This window comes from Euleptes europaea, chromosome 3, assembly GCF_029931775.1.
Source record: "Euleptes europaea isolate rEulEur1 chromosome 3, rEulEur1.hap1, whole genome shotgun sequence".
Lineage (NCBI taxonomy): Eukaryota > Metazoa > Chordata > Lepidosauria > Squamata > Sphaerodactylidae > Euleptes > Euleptes europaea.
The window spans coordinates 940,452-961,358 of NC_079314.1; the positions used below are offsets into that span (position 1 = coordinate 940,452).

Sequence of the window (20,907 nt, forward strand, 5' to 3'; positions counted from 1 at the left end):
CCACAGTAAGACCCCTTTGGGGGCTTTAATCTATAATTTTTCTCCTGTGTGTGTGTGTGGGGGGGAAGCAGAGTCTGTGTGTGTGTGGGGAGGGAGGGAGAAGCTTCTGTGGGTGGGGGGGAAGCCAAAGGGGGCTTTTGCCGGTTCTGCCTGGGGTGTGAGTTCCACCTCGAGTCTCTCTCTCCCTGGTTTGAGGGGGGGTTTCAGTTGTGTGTCTTCAGATTTTCCCTCATTCATAAGAGTGGTTAGGTCTATTTGGATGCTTGCTCAAAACTGGTTTTCAAATGGTGACGTAAAGAATGCTTTTGGAGTCCCATGCAAAAGGGGAAATTCCACTCCTCCTGCTCATTATGCATAGCTAGCTGCCTCTGTCTCTTTCCATGGTTTGCAAACTCCCAGGTATCAGGTGTTGCTTTGCACAGTTGCAAAGGTGTTGCTTACAAGGTTGTGTTGCTTTGCAGTCGTGTTGCAATGCTTTGCAAACTTCTCAGCTGTTTGTCGGGGCTGGGAGCTTTGTGCGTGGGCGGCAAGCTCTGCTCAGAGTGCACATTAAGGGTGGGGGGACCCCTTTCGGGGCCCATATCTCAGCCCCCCCTGACCCAATCTTTACAAAACTTGGGGGGTCTTTCAAGAAGCGTTCTTTGAAGCTCCGCTGAAAGTTTGGGACCTCTACCCCCCAAAATGCCCCCCCAGAGCCGCGGAAAGGCGCGGTTGTGTTTTTAATGGCTTTATTTGGCTGAATTTTTTTCCCGAACTTTGAATTCCTGCCGAATTGCACGGACCCGAAGCGGGGGAGTTCGGACTTCGGCATATCCTGAATCTAAACGGGCCGAATTCAGCCGAATCCGAACTATACCGAATTTTTTTTAATTCAACAGCCCTAGTTCTCACAATGGAAGGATGTGAGCAGTGGGGTCCCTCAGGGATCTGTGTTGGGACCGGAGCTTTTCAGCCTGTTCATCAGTGACCTGGAGTTGGAGCTGAACAGCAAGGTGGCCAAGGTTGCAGATGACACCAAATTATTTAGGGTGGTTAAAACAAAATCAGACTGTGAAGAGCTTCAAAAGGATCTCTTCAAACTGGAGGAATGGGCATTAAAATGGCAAATGAGATTCAATGTGAGCAAGTGCAAAGTGATCCATATTGGGGCAAAAAATCCCAACATATACACTGATAGGATCTGTGCTGGCAGCAACCGACCAAGAAAGGGATCTTGGGGTGGTAGTGGATAGCTTGATGAAGTTGTCAACCCAGTGTGCGGCTACTGTGAAAAAGGCATATTCCATGCTGGCCATAATTAGACAAGGAATAGAGAATAAAACTGCTTCTATCATACTGCCCTCATACAAATCTATGGTGAGACCACACTTGGAGTACCGTGTACAGTTTGCAGAGTTGGAGAAGGTGCAGGAAAGAGCAACCAAAATGATCGGGGCTAGAGCAACTGCCCTACGAGGAGCAATTAAACCACTTAGGGCTGTTTAGCTTGGAAAGAAAGCAGTTAAGGGGAGACATGATAGAGGTCTATAAAATTATGCATGGAGTAGACAGGGGGATGCTTTTCTTCCTCTCCCATAAAACTAGAACGCAGGGTCATCTGCTGAAGCTGGAGGGTGACAGATTCAAAACAGATAAAAGGAAGTATTTCTTCACACAACACTTCGTTCAGTTGTGGAACTCCCTGCCCCAGGATGTGGTGATGGCTGCCAACTTGGAGTGGACATGTTCATGGTGGATAGTCCAAATGAATACTAGTCACGATGCATGCCTATTCTCTCCAGGATCAGAGGAGCATGCCTATTATCTTGGGTGCTGTGGAGCACAGGCAGGATAATGCTGCAGTCATCTTTTTTGTGGGCTTCTTAGAGGCACCTGGTTGGCCACTGTGTGAACAGACTGCTGGACTTGATGGGCTGTGGTCTCATCCAGCATAGCCTTTCTTATGTTCTTCTTGACAAGAAGCCACTTCACACTGTGCTTTACAGAGTTTGAATTGATTAGGTTGGAGAAACTGTATGGCCTGTAATAGAGCCAGTGTTGTGTAGTGGTTAGAGTGTCAGACAAGGACAGGGGTCCCCAGTGTGGTACATGTGGGTGCCATGGGGACCATGCACACCTTTCCTGGCACCCACCAAGTGGATGTATAAAGTAGGCGGCCCAGGTGGGGCATTTGCCCCACAAGGCTTCTGATGGGACATTGAAGACCTGATTGGCTGTGCAAATATTTTAAAACATTGCTTTGGCAGCAGCTGCCACCACAGCACAAGGATCTTCACGGTGTGGTTGAAGGAAAGCTGTGGTAGCCATTGTGTGACCTGGCTCCACCACCTGCACCACCCATTTTGTGGTAGACATTTTCTGGCTCGGCTCCCCCCCCCCAACACTGCCAGAATTCAAAAGGTGGTCATTAGGCTCAAAAGGGTTGGGGACCCTTGGACTAAGATATGGGAGAACCAGGTTCGAATCCCCACTCTGCCATGGAAACTTGGGCCGGACACTTACTTCACAGGGTAAGAGTCCAGTAGCACTTTGAAGACTAAAAATATTTCTGGCAAGGGATGAGCTTTCGTGAGCTACTGCTTATGAAAGCTCCTACTGGACTGTTGCTCTTTTCTACTGCTATTGACAGACTGACACCGCTATCCATCTTACTTCACAGAGTTTTTGTCGTGAGGATAAAATGGAGGAGAGGAGAATTATGTAAGCCACCTAGGGTCCCTATTGGGAGAAAGGCGGGGTATAAATGAAGTAAGTAAATAAATATAAATATTTGAGTAAGTCCACAAGTGCGTCTTTCAAGCCCATTGCCCAGGACAGGGTGCCATCTGGAATTCCTCCAGCCCTCTGGTTTTGCATAAGAGTCCATCCAATGTTGCTTATTGGGGTCAGCTGGGTGGTGTGCTAGATATACAAAGAAGTAAGGAGTGAGCAGTTGTATGCCCCTTCTCTACCCCTCCTCAGCTCCCCAAATCTGTAACCTGAGAGCTGGAAATTGGCCCTCCTTTTGTCAGAGAGAGGAAGGCAGGAGCTTGGGACGAAACTCCACATTTATGGGAATGTGGAAAAATTATTTCCTTCCTGCTGGTACCCTCTTCTCCCTGCTTTCTGCAGCTCTTGGTCCTTGTGTCTCCTGCCTGTCTGCACAGGAGGTGGAATCTTCCTTGTTCTCCAACTTGCCCAGGCAGGGATCCCTCCCCGTTTTTGCATTCCTGTGGATCTGCCGATACCTGTTGCGTGCCCTGTGGCCGAGGAACAAGCAACTCCTGCCTTTCCCATCCCTGCTTTTTTCTTTTGCCTTCTCAGTTCTAGTTGAATTCTTCCCCCTCCCCACACAGAAGCACAACACCTCAAGTGTTGCCTGCTACTCAAAACACTTTTAATTAATTAATATTCCTGCTTTACAGAGAGACAACGATTAACCAGGCAACACCTATCCTGTTTTGGCTGACTATATTCTGCGTTTTATAGTGATTCGCACAAGGCTGTCTTATATTCTAATAGTTAATTGTGGCCCATTCTGCGGATATCTAAAACCACAGATTGGGTCCACACTGCCTATAAGCCGATAGTTCTGCAAACTTGGGGGACCCTCCCCCCCAGGTTTGCAGAAAAATCTGAACATTTAAAAATAAATTGGGGGGGGGTTATATCCCCCCAAAAACAATAATGTCTGCACATGGGAATTTCACAGGCTTGTATGTATGTATTTTAGAACTCCAACCGGAGTGAGTGAGGGTGTCCCAGTAGGAACCAAGCATGAACCCCCTTTCATGTGTGACAGAGAAGTCTTGAGGCACACTGCGCCCAGTTGTGCGGGGCACCAGCCATACCAGAAGCAGCATGCCGCCTCCTGCTTTTGCCACATATGGTGGCACCCCCTGCATTGTGCCGCCCTAGGCAACTACCTGGTCTGCCTTCATGGTTCAGCCAGCCACGATTAGGTTGTCTCCAATCTAGGCTGTGACCTACTTAGGTTTAACAAGGGTGATAGCATCGTGTGCCCTCAGACCATTGTCTGGGCATTTCTTCCTTGGCCTTTTATCTTATCTGTGTGGTATCCTCTCTTTATTCCTCCAGGCTATTCCCTGAATTTTTGGGTTCTTTCCTCTTCCCCTGAGTCATTCATGCGTTTATTTTGAACTGGGAGTGTGTGTTTTTTAAAAAAATACTCTTACTAAGACATAAATCTTTTCCTATGCCTTCCCCAAACACCACTGTCCTATGCTCATATAAATTGCTGAAATTTTGCCTAGGCAAAAGTTTTGATCCCCTTCATTTCTGATTCCCAGGTAGCTCATTCCTTCCTTATGTAATGCAGAGGATTCTTTAAATTCCGGGTCAGCCACAGTGTGGAGCGAGTGGGTCGAACTTGGCAACTCCTTGATCTCTCAAGCTCACCTACCATTACAATTGCCAACTCTGGAGTGGGAAATTCCTGGAGATTTGGGGGTGGAGCCTGGGGAGGGTGGGGTTTGGAGAGGGGAGGGACCTCAGCAGGGTAGTGCCATAGACTCCACCCTCCAAAGCAGCAGTTTTCTCCCTTAGAAGCTCCCTGATCCATTGATCTTGAGCAGCGTAAATATAATGTTTGAGGGATATAAGGACTGAAATAAATCTTGCCACTGACAATGTAGCGTTGTAATTCTGAGAGATCTCCAGACCCCACCTGGAGGATGGGACCCTTCCCAACCATGCACGGTTGTATTATCTGACTTTTGTCAGGATTCCTACGACTGCAGTATGAAAAAAGCATTAGAAGTTAGCCTTGCTGCAAAAGTCGGCATCCTGGGAACCCTTCGCTTCAGCTTCAAAGCAGGTTTCTAGTTCTCAAGGTTTTGAAGATATTCTTGGGAGCAACGTGCAGATGTTGCTTGATGAAGGGTGGCGAGAGCAGAATTTGCAGTCATGGTGCTAGTGTTCGCAGTGAGTGCTTCTGTTCAGCTCTGTACCTCTTTTTGTGAGTAGCAAAGTAGCGTAAATCTGTAAATCACTGAGACCAGCAACAGAGGCTATGTGCCTGGTGCTGTGTATTAAGATGGTGGGACCTCCGAGCCAGCGTGGTGTAGTGATTAAGGGCAGTGGACTCTAATCTGGAGAACTGGGTTTGATTCCCCACTCCTACACACGAAGCCAGCTGGGTGACCTTGGGCTAGTCATAGTTCTCTCCAAACTCAGCCCCACCTACCTCACAAGGTGTCTGTTGTGGGGAGGGGAAGGGAAGGAGAGTGTAAGCCGGTTTGAGTCTCCTTAAAAGTAGAGAAAATTGGGGTATAAAAACCAACTATTCTTCTTCTTCTTCGTTTGTGGCAGGGCCTTCTTAGTGGTGGCCCAGTAATGATGGAATAAGTTCCCTAGGGAGGTTTGGCCAATAACATTTTTATACAGTCCACCATGCAGTCGCGTGCCACCCTGTGTCTTCTCTGACATATCCGCAGCCTGCAACCTTCACTCCGTCTTCGATCCAAGGGCCTCCAGCCCCCTTGAGTGCTTCAGGTCTTATGCTCCCCCTCAACCCTAGAAGTGTTTCCTGCTCTACCGTAATACCATTGGCTTCACCCCCCCTGCCTCATTTTCTATTAATAAACTGAGGATATGTTCTTCAGTATATTCTTCAATAGAATTTCATCTCTTTCCCCCTTCCTTGGCTGCCAGGAGTGGAACCCGATTTCAGATAGTAAGCTCTGTGGGGACAGAGACCTTTTTGCTCGTGAAGCACCATGCTGTATTTAAACACCACTAAGAACTTGCAGAAAAGAGCTTTGTCGGCAGCTATTTTGCCCCAATAAGCTAGCTGTGGATAGACCTCTGCAGATTTATCTAAGCCCCCCTTTTTAAAAAAGCCATCTAATTTGGTGGCCCCCACCCCTATCTTGTGGCAGTAAGTCCCGTAAACTGACTAGCCTATTGCTTCCTTAAGTCAACCAGATGTTGGTTCTTGGAGGTTATCCGGGCTGCGTAACCGTGGTCTTGGAATTTTCTTTCCTGACGTTTCGCCAGCAGCTGTGGCAGGCATCTTCAGAGGAGGAACACTGAAGGACACTGACTGTCCTTCAGTGTTACTCCTCTGAAGATGCCTGCCACAGTTGCTGGCGAAACGTCAGGAAAGAAAATTCCAAGACCACGGTTACGCAGCCCGGATAACCTACAAGAACCAATGAACTCTGACCGTGAAAGCCTTCGGCAATATTTTCAACCAGATGTATTGGGCCATTTGGGTGAATTTTACATAATGTAGACAGGTTGCAAAACTCAGCTTTTTCTTGGCGCTGGTTTGGGTTACCTTGGTGAAGAATCCTTATTTATTTATTTTTATTTATTTTTGCAAAGTGTACAGCCAATAGCAGGAGGGTTGTCTGCTCCATCGACGGAGTCTGTAGGTGTGCGCTCCTCCCCGCCTTCCCACGTGTGCAGCGCCCCCCCCCCAACTCGTGCGCGCGCGTGTGTATAAATAAAAACTTCCCTCCCTTTGAGCCCTCTGCCCGCTCTCCGCGAGGCCCCCCCATCGCCCCCCCGCCCCTCTGCCGAGCTCTGTGGGCGGAGCCGAGCCGGGCGGGGAGAAGGGCGGGCCCTGCGTGTCCATGGCGACGCGGCGGTGACGTGCGACGGGGGGGCGTGGGCGTCCCGGCTCCATATGAGGCCGCGGGGGGGGGGAGGCGAGGGGGGCCAGAGCCCGAGACCGACCCGGCGGCTGGAGGCTGCGCGCGCCCGGAGCCATGAAGACCCCGGCGGACGCAGGTGGGGACCGAGGGGGCCCCGTCCTGGAGGGAGGGGCGGGCGCGCGCGCGGGGGGGGGGCGACACGTGGGCTGGAAAGTTGGAGGGATGCACGGAAGTTGCCTTTTCGGGGGGGGTCGACAGTGTGGACGGGGGGGGCGAGGCGGGGAAGCCTCGGAAGGGCAGGGAGGGGGAGTGGATTCCGGGGTGGAAAGAGCGGGGTAAATCTTACCCCGGTTTTATGGGGGGGGGGGAGAGGAGCAGTTTTGCGGGAATCCCGGACGACAGAGCAGGGCCGTCCGTCCGTCCGTCCGTCCGTCCGTCCGTCCGTGTCTCGCTTCCTGCAGCCTCCTCCCGCCGGTCCAGCCCCGCCGCCGGTCGGTCGGTCGGTCGGTCGGTCATTCCGGCTCTCCTGACTTTGGTTCTCGGGAAGACGCCGCAGTGGAGGGGCTTCCTAGCAGAGGAGGAGATGGGGGGGGGAGAGAGGGGGAAGTTTTTTTTAAAAAAAGATCTCCCCCCCCCGTTTTCCCCGCGTCCATCCTTGGCTGCTAATGGAAGCTGAACTCTTGTTTCCTGTCCATCAAACCTCTTGGGGGGGGGGAGATCCTTTGCGGGGAAGGAGCGTGCAAAGAAAGCGCGGGGGGGGGGCGAGGAGCGCGAGCGGTAGGCAGCCCCCCCCTTTCCCGGCTCTGCTGGAGTTTGGAAGGAGCCGCGGGACCTGTTGCGCCGCCGCCCGAGTGGGCCGTGTGTGTGTGGGGGGGGGCTCGGAATGCTTCTGGCTTCAGCGCGGAAGCTTCAACTGGTGGCCGAGGGGGGGGAGAAAGCGACGGGGGCAGATTTTGGAAAGGGGGTCTGCACGTGGGGGGCGTTATTTCTCTAGTGGGGCTCCCCGCCTCCCTCCGCGTCTGCAGTGGGGTGCTGCTCACCGAGTTGAGAATGAGTGGGGGTCGGCGGGGGCCGCGCGGACCCTGGACGTGGGTCTCGGGGGGGGGGTTCTGGAAGGCGGCCGAGCGCTCGAACCAGCACGCCTGTTTGGAATCAGTCCGGATTCTTGTGTTTGGGGGGGGGGCTGAAGTGTGGGTGGGGGGGGAGCAGGTTGAGACCGCCTCGCAGGGGATCTTCGACGCCACGTTGCTTATGCGCGCGGCAGGGGCACCAGGGCCGTTGGAGTGGGGAAAAAGTCCGGGGGGGGGGAATAATGTGACTCTGCTTTGTCTATGTCGGGCTGCCCGGGGGTGTGTGTGGGGGGGGGGGCTCCGTCCCACTTGGAAGCAACTTAAAAGCGATGCAGGAAAATGAAAGGCGGGAGGGGGCTTTTCTCCGCATCCGTCCCCCGCTTAACGTGGGGGGCCAGTTTCTTCCTTCTGCCCCCCCCCCCCGCACGAGAATATGTTGGGCGAGTGGGTGGAGAATCGGTGGCGCTGGATCGCCGCCCTCGCGGGTGCTCTGGAGGGGGGGGTTAATGGGGAGAGCGCCAAGGGGGGGGCGGGGGCGGGGGCGGGGGGGGGCTCCAGCGGGGCTTTTCCGAACTGGAAATTCGACGTTCGAAAAGGGAACTTTTGTTTCCGACAAACAACGTGGTGTTAAGGTGGCCCCGGGGAGGGCCGCGTCTTGGCGGGGGGGGGGGCGGGCGGGCAGGTCTCTCGCCCCCCTCCCCGGACTTCTTTGGAGGCTGCAACAAGTAGTATCAGCCAGGTATACTGAAACCCCCGGTCCCCCCCCCCGGCGGAGAAATAATGGGAGAAAATCTCAGGCGAAGCCTTTCTCTGCCCCCTTTCCCGTGAAGCTACCTTAAATCTGGCCCCCGATCTTGCTTTGGGGTGTGTGTGTGTGATGGTGGGGGGGGGGAGGTTAATCTCCAACCTTCAAGCGCTGGACTCTAACCCTGGACTCTAACCCCCTTCCTTGAAAAAGGGGGAGGGGTCCCTCTAGCTCATTCTTCTCCCCCCCCCCCCGCAAAAATCAAAGCACCAGGTCTTCCTGCCTTCAATTACAGGGCAAGGAGTGAAGTAACGGGGGGGGGGACTTTTAAACTTTAATGGGGGGGGGAGAAGAGGAGGCCACTTTTATTGAATTGAACTTTTTCCCTTCTTTTTTTTTTCAAGCGAGAGGGCTTTTTAAAAATAAAATGGCTGTGAAGTGGTTTCCTTTTGAGGATAAGTGGGAAGGGTCCTGGTAGACTTTGCTCTTGGGGGAAAAAAAGGGGGCGGGTAAGAAGAGGGACAAAGCTGAGTTTGCCGGAGGAGGTAGAGAAACAAATTTGTTTGAAAACGGCTCTCTTCCCCCCCCCCCAAAAAAAGTTCTCTAAAATGGGGGGGGGCTGCACAGGCAGCAGGACTGCCTTTTTAATTTGGGGTTTTTTTTTTTTTTTGGCATGGGCTCTGGGGAAGGGTCAGATTCTTTCCTCCTCCCGCCCCCCACCCTGTTTCCCCACCCCCTTCCCCTCTCTCTGGCTCTCTGGTTTTGTTCAGGGCTCACACACCATCCCCCCCCCTGGCGCCACCCTCTCCTCCCCCCCCCCCTTGTCTGTCTCCTGGAATCTTGTCTTTTTTTTAAGTGCCTCTTTTGCTTCTGTTCAGACATGTCTCTCTCTCTCCCTCCCCCCCCCCACACACCACCTCTCCTCTGCAGCCACCTCAGTTAGCTGCAAACTTCTTTTTTTTTGTTTTTGTTTCCTCCTCAAACTCTGGGAAAGTTCTTTACTTTGGGCGTCTGTTTTAAAAAAAAAAAATCCAACCTAATAATAATTCCTGGGCCTCGCCCAAACCACTAACAAAATAAAATCTTTGCAGCGTTCACTCTCCTGTCGGGATCTGCCACACGCACACGCTGGGTGCCCGGCTGAGATCCCGGCAGCTACCCTTAATTTTTCCACTTTGTTTTTTTCAGCCATGGCTTCTGTGTGTGGCGGCGGGGGGGGAGGAAAAGGGGGGAACGTCTGGTTCAGACTTCCTTGCCACCCTCCACTGGCACGGTGCGGGCCGAGACTCTCTGATGTGGCTTCCACCAGTGTGTGTTCATGCGCGCGCACCCCCCTTCCCCACCCCCCAACTTGCTCTCCAAAAGCCAGAGAATAGTATACTTGTGCATGTGGCTTTAAGGAGCTCTTGGCATTGGGGGAGTGATGTAATATTAAAGGTTTTTTCCCCTCTCCCCCCCCCTCCCTCTTCTGAAGCTTTGGATTGAATTCCAGCCCTTTTAGCTTCTGGCTCCTGGGATTAGTCACAGGGGTGATGTGGTTTGGAGTGTGTAAAGGAAGGGGGGGTGACTTAAAGAGATATCAACTTAATTTCCAGTTTCTTTTTCTCTCCCCCCTCCCCCTTTTTGCTGTCTTCCAGGAAATCCCTCAGCAAATAATCATAGAACATCCTCTTCCAAAATAGACCATAGTTCCTTGAAGGGGGGGGGGAAGGCTGTATAAAGCTGGCCCTTCAGTTAGTAAACCAGACAAAAGGAGGGTGAAGTGTTTTAAGATGGAGTCCCGTTCAGCTGCACTTTTAATTTTTTTAATGCAAAAAATTGGCAAGTAGGGGCCATTTCGGCCCCCAGACACACACACACACACACTCTCAGGGAAGAGTGGAAAATACGAAGGGAGGCGTGGAGGGCCGGGCTTGGCTGGAGCAGGCCGATGCACAGAAAGTGGGAAGCCAGAGCCGGGTAGCAAACCCTCCCTGCGTTGTGTGCCCACCTCTGGCTCTCCAAAGCTCGGCCCCTGGTTGCTCCATGCCTCCTGGCTGGGGCTGCCTCTGAGAGGGAGGCAGTTTCCCCTCCAGATCAGGGGTAGAACTGTGGTTGCCCACGCCTGTGGGGTCGCCTTCTCTTTGGCCCTGAAGGCATGCCGAGTCTGCTTTCCAAGCCCAGGAATCACTTGAGTTGTGGGGCATGTGGGTTCCATAAAAAATCAAAAGGGGAGGGGAGATTAGGGAGTCTATGAGCATGTTATGGAACCTCTCTCCCTTGGGCTCAGGAGAGTATATGACTTGGGGTATGTGGGTGGTACAGACCTGTCATAGTCTCGGTGGCAGAGACCGCCAATGTCTCCCCGCCCCTTGGCACTGGGCTGCTGGTGCTTCGTGCCATGCCTGGGGGCAGCGCCAGCCAACAGACGGTGGTGGGGTTTTTTTCCCCGCTGCCTCCCTCCTTAGGTTGGCAAACTAGGTGGCTGAGTTGGTGGAGACATGGCGGTAACACTAGGGGTGGGCGGGAAGGAGGGGGTGAGGAACTGCATGTGCCTATTCCACTCTGGAAGGGAGGTTGGGGGGGGTGCGGAACACACATACGATGCTTCCAAGGCCCGTTGAGTGAGTCTCTGGGTGGCGTGCTTTGGGATTGAGACAGTGGGGGCAAGGACTTTGCCCCAGACCTTCTGGGTTCCTAGGATTTGGGGTGAAAGTGGATATCAGTGGTTAGGAGACAAGTTGCAGTCTGTGTTGTTCCGAGGAGCGACTTCCCTAAAACCATTTTTCCTAGGAGGCTGAATCTTTGCAACTTGATCAGAGAGAGGGAGCTGGGATGTTGGGGGTTACATGCATGGGGCCCTGGAAGCTCCCAGGCATCCCTATTTCTCTCTTCGTCCCCCACCATGGGAACAGGAGTGTGCCTGGTGCGTTCCTGGAAGGGTGTTAGCTGGTGAGAATCTAAACAGTGAGATGGGGCTTGGGAGATGGAAAAGGGGGGGAATTTGAAGAGTCTGCCCTCTTCCAGGCTATATTCTCTCTGCGTCCCCATAGCAAACGCTCTGCACTTTATTAACGTGGTAGATCAGGCTTTGTGGAATGTTTTAAAAAATATATTTTATTTACTTTATAGGCCAAGACTCAAGGTGGTTTACATAGTGTAAGTCGATGCACTCAGTACAATGAGACATCTGATAAACAATGTAATAGGACTAGGATTACAGAAATTACATAAAATGTTAGACACAATGTTACAAAGTGCAGAAAATACGATCCTTGTTTACCAGGTTTTTTCCATTCCCCCACTGAAAATAGGTTATGCTTGCTTCCTATGAGACCAACATTCTTGTAGTGAGAAATACAGAGTTGAATAGCAACCTTAATTTCCTCTTTTCTCATCTGGGGCACGTGGAAGATCTGATATGGCACGGTGAGGTTAGTTTGGGGCCCAATAGGTGGAAGATTTCCTTGGCAGGTCTAGACTTCACGGATAATGAGCATTTCACACAACACCTTGCCTCTTTCTCATTGCAGTCCTAAGGAGAGTTACTCCAGTCTAAGCCCATTCATTTTAATGGACTTAGACTTACATAGGATTGCACTGTAAGTGGTGGATCAGTAATAAATACTGCAGAAGGTGATCTGTGTGTTCTTGGATTGAGAATGGCTTCCTTTACACACATCATTTTGAGCCTTACCATACATGAAAATTGTACTGTTTATTGGCTGCGTGTCCGTTGCGTGTTATTGGGCATGCCACAGGTAAGATGTGGCCCGTGGACATGTGTGGTTCTGTTGCGCTGCAAAGCAGTGCTTAGAACAACAGTTCCTTTGACTTCAAAGGTCCTGTTACGAAGTTCTGGGGAGGGGGGTTTAGACACAGGGAGGATTACCCTCATTGTCACAGTCATGTGAATCTTGGAATAATAGCGGAGGGGGTGCATCTGTCCCTGGTACACCCCGAGAGGGCTCCGTTTGGGGAGAGAGGTTGGCGGGGGTGGGGGAACAGAAACACACGTATCTGGTGGCACCAGCCAAAGAACAGTGGCCCTTTCAGCCTGCAGTGTTTGGATCTCCGCAGGCGGCTGATGTCAGAGCGCCCCCCCCCTTCACCCACCGCCTTGCTAATTAGCGAGAACAGGCCCGTGAGTGTGCGAGTGGGGTGACTCAGATGCTGTGCCGGGGGAGGAGTGGGGGGGGAGCTGGTCTCGCTCATTTCTCCTTCACCCCCAGGTTGCAGAGTGAAGTGGCCCACCCACTTGAGTACGGAGCGGGGGAGGCCAAGCAAGGAAAGGGGTGTTAGGTGTGCGTGGTGGAGGGGGCTTTCTGTTGGGGTGAGAGGAAAATGGACTCCCAAGTCTTGCACCTCTTTGCCTCCCTCCTCCATGCTAACAACCTCCCCCCCACCCCCCCGTGCACGGATTTCTACACATAGTGCAAAGACGTGCCAAAGTCCCCTTTGGTTTCCAGAACCAAAGTCGGTTGGGAGAGGAACCTCTGTCTTTCTCTCCTCTGTCCCCGATTTCTGGGGGAGCCATTTATGTTTTCTTCCGTGGCTCTGAGATGCAGCTGCCACAGAGAGTGGCCAGTGGCACTTGTACCGCAGCTTCATGTGGGCATCCTCGCCTGTCGTCAGTTTGGTGGCAGGCAAATGGTGGAACGCCTCGATCACCTGGGGTGGGTTTCGAGGACAGTTTAGTTGTGGGGTGCCTCTTTATGCTTCCCCTTGGGGGGCTGCCCGGTTCACACTGTTTCTTTTCTCTTCCTCCGATTTATTTTTAGCTTCTGTCTCCCTTGCTGTTGCCTGTTGCTTGGAGACTGGTACATTGTGGGGGGGGAGTGGGGTGGTTTCTGTTTGCAAAAGGCCCTGTGGTGCCAAGGAGCAAGGCGGTGGGTGCGAAGGATGCTCAGCTGTTCTGGTGTTTGGGGGTGCACAACTCTTATCGGCTGCCCCGGGGTAGACTTTGCCCCTTCCTTTATCTGGGAGTCAATGGATGGGCAAAGGGCAGGGGGGTGCACATGGTGTAAGCTTGCAGGCTTACTCCCCCCGCTCCAAAAAAGGTGGGGTGTGTATGTGCAGGACCACATCTCTAGCACTCCCCCCCCAGATGACATCACCACCCTAATGGCTCCGTCTCCACCGGTGCCCTTGAGCCGGCGCCCGCGTCCCCGGCCTCCATTACAGGGCCCTGAATTATTGATGGGCTCAGAGCGCCTGGGGTTTGGGAAATGGGAAACCACAGCCCCCCCTCCCTTCCCCCTGGCAAAGCTCACAGACACCCCCTCCCCCCAGGCATTGGGCATAAGCTCAGCAATTTCAGCCAAGGAGAAGATATGAGAGAAGGGTATGTGTGTGGGATGGAGCTGGGAAGGAGGAAAGTGGGGGGTCTCCTTGACGCCCTGCAATGAATGCCTTGGTGTGTAGGCAGCAGACGTTGGTTGGCATTAAGGGCAACTTGTTCTTCAAAGGGGCTGTTGGCATCTTTCCCCATTGCAGGACAGGGTGTCATCTTGGCCCGTAAAACACAGGGAAAGAGGATTCTCTCCCTTACTCTCCTCTTCCCTGAACATTGCAGGAGCGCCTCTTCTGTTTACCAAGCACTGGGAGAGGCCCCATCCCTGCAGGGCTTGTGTGTGGGGTGGCCCTATTGTCTTCACTGCGGACTTCCTGTTTATGACGGGACAGGGGAGGGCGGCAAAAACTTTGTCTCCCGAAGGAGAAGAAGGGGGAGTGAATCAGTCCCCGAAGCATAAACTGGAGAGTTACGCGAACTAGCGTCTACCGCCTCCAGGTGGGGTCTGGAGATCTTCTGGAATTACCCTCTGAGCTTCAGGTGACAGAGACCAGCTCCCCTTGAGAAAATGGCTGTGTTGCTGGGTGGACTCTGTGGCATAATACGCTGCTCAGATCCTCTCCCCCTCCCCCCCAGATCTCCAGGAATTTCTCAACCCGTACCTAGCAAACGTAATGGGAACTCCCCAAAAGTTTGCTACTCTTGATTCCTTCCTGCAGCTCCACCCTGCAGTCATGAATCGCTGTGTAGGTGCAGCCGGGAAGCACTGCCTTCTGTGTGTGCGAACATGTGTTCTTACAGGCCTGAGCGCTTCGGAGTGGCTATGCAGCTCTTTCTCTTTCCCCCGCCCCCCAAAGGAATGCTCTGGAGTTGGGCTTGGCGGTTGCCTCGTGGCTGGGACAAAAAAGGGCCCCTTGTCTGAGAGCCGCTGACCTCAGCCCCTAACCATCCCCCCCCCCAAGCCTGCCCAGTAAGAACATGGTACAAAGAAAAAAACCCTTCTTTCCAAACATGTTGATGCTTCCCTGTTGGCCAGAATGGAGCTGATTTTTCCCAGAGTTCTTGAGCTGCAAGTTTTTCTTCTTCTGTGTTCCTTCTCTTTCCCCACCTTTCCCCTTTCTTGGGCGCTTATGTTGTCTCTCCCCCCCCCCCCACAAATAATAATATTGGAAGGGAGGGTTTTTGTGTCTCCCCAAAGGTTTTTGAGAATAAGGGATGGCTCTTCTCCTTCAGGTGGGGGAGGCAAGCCCGGACTGCTCCGCTCTTGCTCTCCCTCCCCACCCACGCTTTGAAAGGAGGATCTAGTTGGGACCCAGCCTGGAAGTCGCAAGGCGTTTGGCCAGCCTCCCAGCCGCCTGGCTGCATAAGGCGGTGGCAGCAGCCGGTTTCCTGTTTTCCCTCCCCATGTGTGCAGGTTGGCGGCCGTGGCGGGGCGGGATCTATGCACCAACCATGTCGCTGCATCTTAGGATGCACAGTGCCTGCTTGTACCTCAAGCTCCAACCCTGCTTAGTTTCCAAGCCCCACCACCATTAGGAACTGATGGGATGCGGGAAGCAGATCAGGGTATGGGAAACGCCTGGAGCTTCATTCCAAGCCTTTAAAAAGTGGTTTCTTTCTCTCTTCTCCCCATCCACGCCTCTTTTGCTTCTCTTCCCTTCCTCCTCCCAGGCCTTCATTCTGAGCTGGCTAACCCTACACTTTCCTTTGCCAGGTTTCGCCTTCCCCGACTGGGCCTACAAGCCCGAGTCGAGTCCCGGCTCACGGCAAATCCAACTGTGGCATTTTATCCTGGAGCTGTTGCGCAAAGAGGAGTACCATGACGTCATCGCCTGGCAGGGGGATTATGGGGAATTTGTCATCAAGGATCCGGACGAGGTGGCCCGACTCTGGGGGGTGCGGAAATGCAAGCCCCAGATGAACTACGATAAACTGAGCCGAGCTCTGAGGTGAGTCGTGCGAAGATTTGGCCATGAAAAGGCTGGAGTAACATCCTAGCTAGAAAGAGAAAGAAACCTGGAATTTTTCCAGTCTTCTCCAAAGTCAGCTATATTCAGGAATGTGCAATAATTGCTTTGTAATGTTCAGAAATTAATATCTGAGGTGGGATTCAGCATCTTGGCATTTCACTTTTTATTTTTAAGTAGAGCATCTTCCTAGTGATTAAACCCTTCTTGCTGTCTTCGGAGTGATGAAAGATGAGCAAAGACACCCCCCCTCCCAGGAAGTTGCATCATTAATCTGTTTTCAGTCTTGCTAAATACTCATAACCCCTATGGGTTCATTCCATGTTTCCTCCAAGAAGCACAGAGCAAGAAATGTGTGGTTCCAACCGAGAATGACATCTGGCTGTTGTTAAGGTTGAATGCCTAATAGCCCCAGGGCTGGGTCCTGTCCCTCTGTGCAACCTCTTGAGTTTTTAAAAGTTTTTTAGTGTTCAGCCTCGCAACAACCCTGTGAAGTAGGACCATTATTACTACTTTGTTAGTAGTGATAGATTGAGAATGTGGTTTGTCTGGGAGTGCCGTCCTACAGTGGGTGCATGGGATAGTGCCAGTTTTACAAAGTCTTACATGTTTTCTATCTGGTGGATTACATTGGCCCTCAATAGGGATTCCCATTTGTTTGTCATTGAGAATGGTGGTGCCATCAAGGTGAGAGACATTCAGAGGCGGTTTGCCTTTGCCTGCCTCTGCATAGCAACCACGAACTTCCTTGGGTGTTCTCCCATCCAAATACTAACCAACTCCAGCCTTGCTTAGCTTCCGAGACCTGATGAGATTGGGCTAGTTTGGACCATCCAGGTCAGGACTTGTTGAGGAAGAGTTGGTTTTTATATGCTGATTTTCTCTACCACTTAAAGAAGAATCAAACCGGTTTACAGTCTCCTTCCTCTCCCCACAACAGACACCTTGTGAGGTAGGTGGGGCTGAGAGAGCTCTAAGAGAACTGTGACTAGCCCAAGGTCACCCAACAGGCTGCATGTATAGGAGTGGGGAACCAAACCTGGTTCTCCACTGCTCCAAACCATCGCCCTCTGCCACCTCACCACGCTGGCTCTCAAGAGGACCCAGAGATGAGCAAAAGCCCTGTTCCCACCCCGCAAGCTCTCACCTTCTCTCCCTTGGCAACCCAAGATGGCAGCCAAGATCTCACAAAGTAGTCTTGCAAGTTCTTGGGTTGGTTTTCTTGTAATTGTCTAGGCAACCCAAAATGGTGGCACATATCTGTGTTGAATTTAACCCTTCCCTAGAGTGTTGTGTATTCATAATGGAAAGTACTTAGGGTGGGGGTCCACAGGTACAAATCCACAAACGTATGTACATTGGTGCTGTGGGTTCCAAAGATGAAATGCAAAGTTCTTGAAATCTCGGTTCTTGCTTGAGAGGAACCAGGTGGACAAATTTGTTATCTGGTCTTGAGGAGAGCTTAAAATACAAACAGTGGGTTCCAGTGGCTGGGGGTCACTGAGGCTGAAAAACGGTTGTGGTGTCTTGACCAATGTGCAATGAAGAAATATGATTTCATTAAGGGGATAGGGAATGTCCCCAGGTCTTGGGATAACAGCTTAAAGATGGAGAAATGGAGGCTACGAAATCCAGCCATTACTATAGTCCCCAACCCATATAGATTCTGTCCATGCAGGTCCCACAATCCCCAGCATAGCCTTTTTGGGTGATCAAGGGAGGTTCCCTCTCCTCTTTTTTTTCACCAATGGAAAAGCCAGTTGGAACCAACCCATGCAATTTCCTGCCCCTCCTCCTCATTACTAGCCTGCTAATCAGAATAAGCTTGGGAATCCTCTTTGTTGAGGTTCACTGCCTGGTCACCCAGAGATACCTATGTGCCATAGTTACAGGTGAGTAGCCATGTTGGCCTGCAGGAGAAGAGCAAGCTTCAAGTCCAGTAGCACCTTAAAAGACCAACAGGATTTCCAGGGTGTAAGCTTTTGAGTGTCAAAGCGCCCTGACATTTCCTCTGCAACTTCAAGGTCTAGAAACTCACCCAAGTCCTCAGATTGAGACAAAAAATGTAGCCTTCTGGAGCTGTGCCAGAACATCGGATTACTCGCGCGTATTCGTAGAGCTTTTTGAGGCGGCCGTTGTTGAATGGGATTTGTGAATCACTGACCTTGGACTCCTGTCATCCCCTCCCCCAGGTACTACTACAACAAGCGGATCCTACACAAGACCAAGGGCAAGCGCTTCACCTACAAGTTCAACTTCAACAAGTTGGTGCTGGTCAACTATCCCTTCATTGACATGGGCCTGGGAGGTGAGTGTCCATAGCAGGCTGCCTTGCAAGGGGTGTGTGTGCGTCTGTCATGTACGGGCCCTAATATATGAGAGGCAGTCAACAAGGGGGGTGTTTATCAGTGCTCTGTAGGCAAGAACAGAGGACTGTATTGTGTTGGTCACTTGGAGGGCCAAAATATTTTTTGCTTCAGTGTAGGATGCACCTCACCAAGGAACATGCAGGGAGCAGCCATGTTTCCAAATACTGCAGGGACCACAGCGGCACTTTGGGGGGTCGGGGCCCAGAATTGGGTGGATTTGTTGCCATGTGCACAAATCCACTGTGTTCTGTTGACTGCACGCACCGTTCATTGATGGTCCAAGTTTACAGCCCCGGATCCGCTAGACGTTTAGTGGAAGGTCAATAGGAAGGGAGACTATCTCTGAAGACGTTTGTGGAGGAGTGTGAGGGGAGGAACCGGGGAAACACTGTCATTCTATTGTAGAGTGCATATTTTGCTTGACCTTGAAGTTCAGTCCCTGGTGTTTCCAGTTAGGAGGATCTCAACCAGCAGGAAGAACTTCTGCCTGAGGTGGTTGCAGCCAGCCAAAACAGATAGTACTTGGCCCATCATGGCCTTACTTGGTATTGGGCAACTTCATGTTTATGTTAGAATTGACACAGCAAGCAGAGGAGCAGTAATGTTAGGCCAGCTTGTACCTTTTCCTACTACAGAATGGTAGACCTTCCTAATTTTACTGGTCACGGACCGTTTTAATAAACTGTACTGACCTTCCTAATTACATCTCCCTGCACCCACAGGTGGGGCAGTGCCCCAGAGTGCCCCACCAGTGCCCTCGGGTGGCTCCCACTTCCGTTTCCCACCCTCCACGCCATCTGATGTGCTGTCCCCTGCTGAGGATCTGCGCTCGCCTGGCGTCTTCTCAGCTGTGGCTCGCCGCTTGGCCCGGGGCTCGGTTAGCGACTGCAGTGACGGCACGTCGGCTAACTCTGAAGTGGAGGAGTCTTTGGCTGAGGAGCAGAGGCGTGGTGGAGGGGAGGCAGGTGGCTTTCGTGGCCCCCCAGTGCCTGGGCACCCCCGCTTGACCCATGACAGCATCTTCAGGGTTTATCCTCGCCCAAGGGTTCCTGAGCCCCTCAGTCCTTTCCCGGTGTCCCCTATGGCTGGACCCGCTGGCCTTCTGCCCCCTCAGTTGTCCCCCGCTCTCCCCCTCACCCCCACGCACATGAACTACACTCCCTCACCCACTCTCAGCCCCATGTATCCAGGTGGCTCTCATTTCTCCTTTAATCCCGAGGACATGAAGCGCTATCTTCAGGCCCACACACAGAGTGTCTATAACTACCACCTTAGTCCCAGAGCTTTCTTACACTACCCCAACATCGTGATCCCACAACCCCAACGCCTCGACAAGCCCCCTCTTCCACCACCGCCCCCACAGGCTGAGGAGCCACCAACCTCTTTCAAATTCAAGCTGCAACCGCCACCGCTGGGGCGCCGCAACCGGGAAAAGCAACAGCCCCCGAACGTGTCCCCCGGAGAATCTGGTAGCGGCCTCCCCTCTTCTTCCTCTGCCTCAGTGGCTGAGCCGACCCTGCTCCCCCAAATCAAGGTGGAACCCATCTCGGAGGGCGAGTCGGAAGAAGATCTCACTGTGGAGGTCACCGACATCAGTGAGGAAGAAGATGACGATGAGGAAGTCTTCAAGGCTCCTCCCGCACCCCCAGAGAAGGTTGGGGGAGAGGAGGAGATTCAGCCAGCAGCTCTACCTGTTGCCCGGGCCGGGGAAAGCGGGAAGTGTATCCCCCTTAAACTACGATTCAAGCGCCGCTGGAGCGAGGATCAGCGGCTGGAAGCCGGCGCAGGGGCTGAGGAAACAGATGACAAGAAGGTGAAGGGGGAAGTTGACGTCAGCGGTCATGGTGACGGAGTGGGCGGGCGGCGGATCAGCACAGAGCTGCAGCGGGCTACTGCCGAACTTACGCTTGAGAACCGGGACTCCTAGAGCTGGGATGCACAGCTCCCTCCCTTCCCAGGACAGACAGATTTACGGGTGGGGGGCTGGTTTTGCTGCCTTAACTCAGAGATTATCTTTTTACCGTTGTCAATTTCCCTTTCTTCCTTGAAACCCTGTACATTTTATTTTATTTTGCCTCCCTCGGAAGCCTGAAAGATTCAGGGGTAGGGGTAATATTGAACAGTTTTTACTTGTCTATATACGTATAAATATATATATAAATATAAAGAAACCTCTTTGCGGGGATGGGGGGATTTCTAAAATATTAATATGCTGGGGCAACTTTACTTCTAGTGGTTCTCTTTCCTGTTGACCCCCTCCCCCAATCCTTTAAGGTATAGAGCCTCAGGGCATTCTTTTTTTAAAGGAAAAACAAAAACAAATAAGGAGTATATATATATATATATATATATATATATATATATATATATATATATATATATATATATATATATATATATATATATATATTGCTTTTTTTGCCTTCATAGGGCCTTGTGCGGGTTGTCCTATTTTTTTTGGGAGGGTGCTTCTGAAAGCCACCTTCCAAGTAATTTCCTTTCTCCTCTTCTTCACCCCCCCCCCACTATTGGCATACTAAGCACAATAAGCTTTTTAATCCCCAATGGATTGAGAAGAGATTTTAGCCATATGTAATCTTCATTTGTATCTCACCCACTTGTCCAAATAGCACCTATCAAAACGGAGTGGAGGTAACCAATATCCCCTTCTGTTAACTGTAGAAGCGGCTTTTTAGCTTTTAAAAGCAGAGTCACCCTGCCACATCTTCCACCTCCTCCCACCCCCCAAAAAAAAGTCGGGAGGAGGGTGTTATTCCCTCTAGGTAGCCTGTCCCTCTGAATGGATAGTAACTTGGCATGTTTTTAGAACTTTGTAATCAAGAGCTGTGGCAGAGGAAAAAGGGATTCCCCCCACCCCAAAGATA

General features: G+C 51.9%; 1 protein-coding gene across 1 annotated transcript; it reads left to right on the plus strand.

Annotated features, from left to right (window-relative positions):
* The first annotated feature begins 6,649 nt into the window (after positions 1-6,649).
* LOC130475686 (ETS domain-containing transcription factor ERF-like) lies at positions 6,650-20,275 on the plus strand. Its single transcript, XM_056847517.1, has 4 exons — positions 6,650-6,735; positions 15,401-15,635; positions 17,846-17,961; positions 18,745-20,275. Exons 1-4 carry the CDS (start codon positions 6,714-6,716, stop codon positions 19,947-19,949), a joined length of 1,578 nt encoding a protein of 525 aa, XP_056703495.1. The 5' UTR covers positions 6,650-6,713; the 3' UTR covers positions 19,950-20,275.
* The last annotated feature ends 632 nt before the right edge of the window (positions 20,276-20,907 follow it).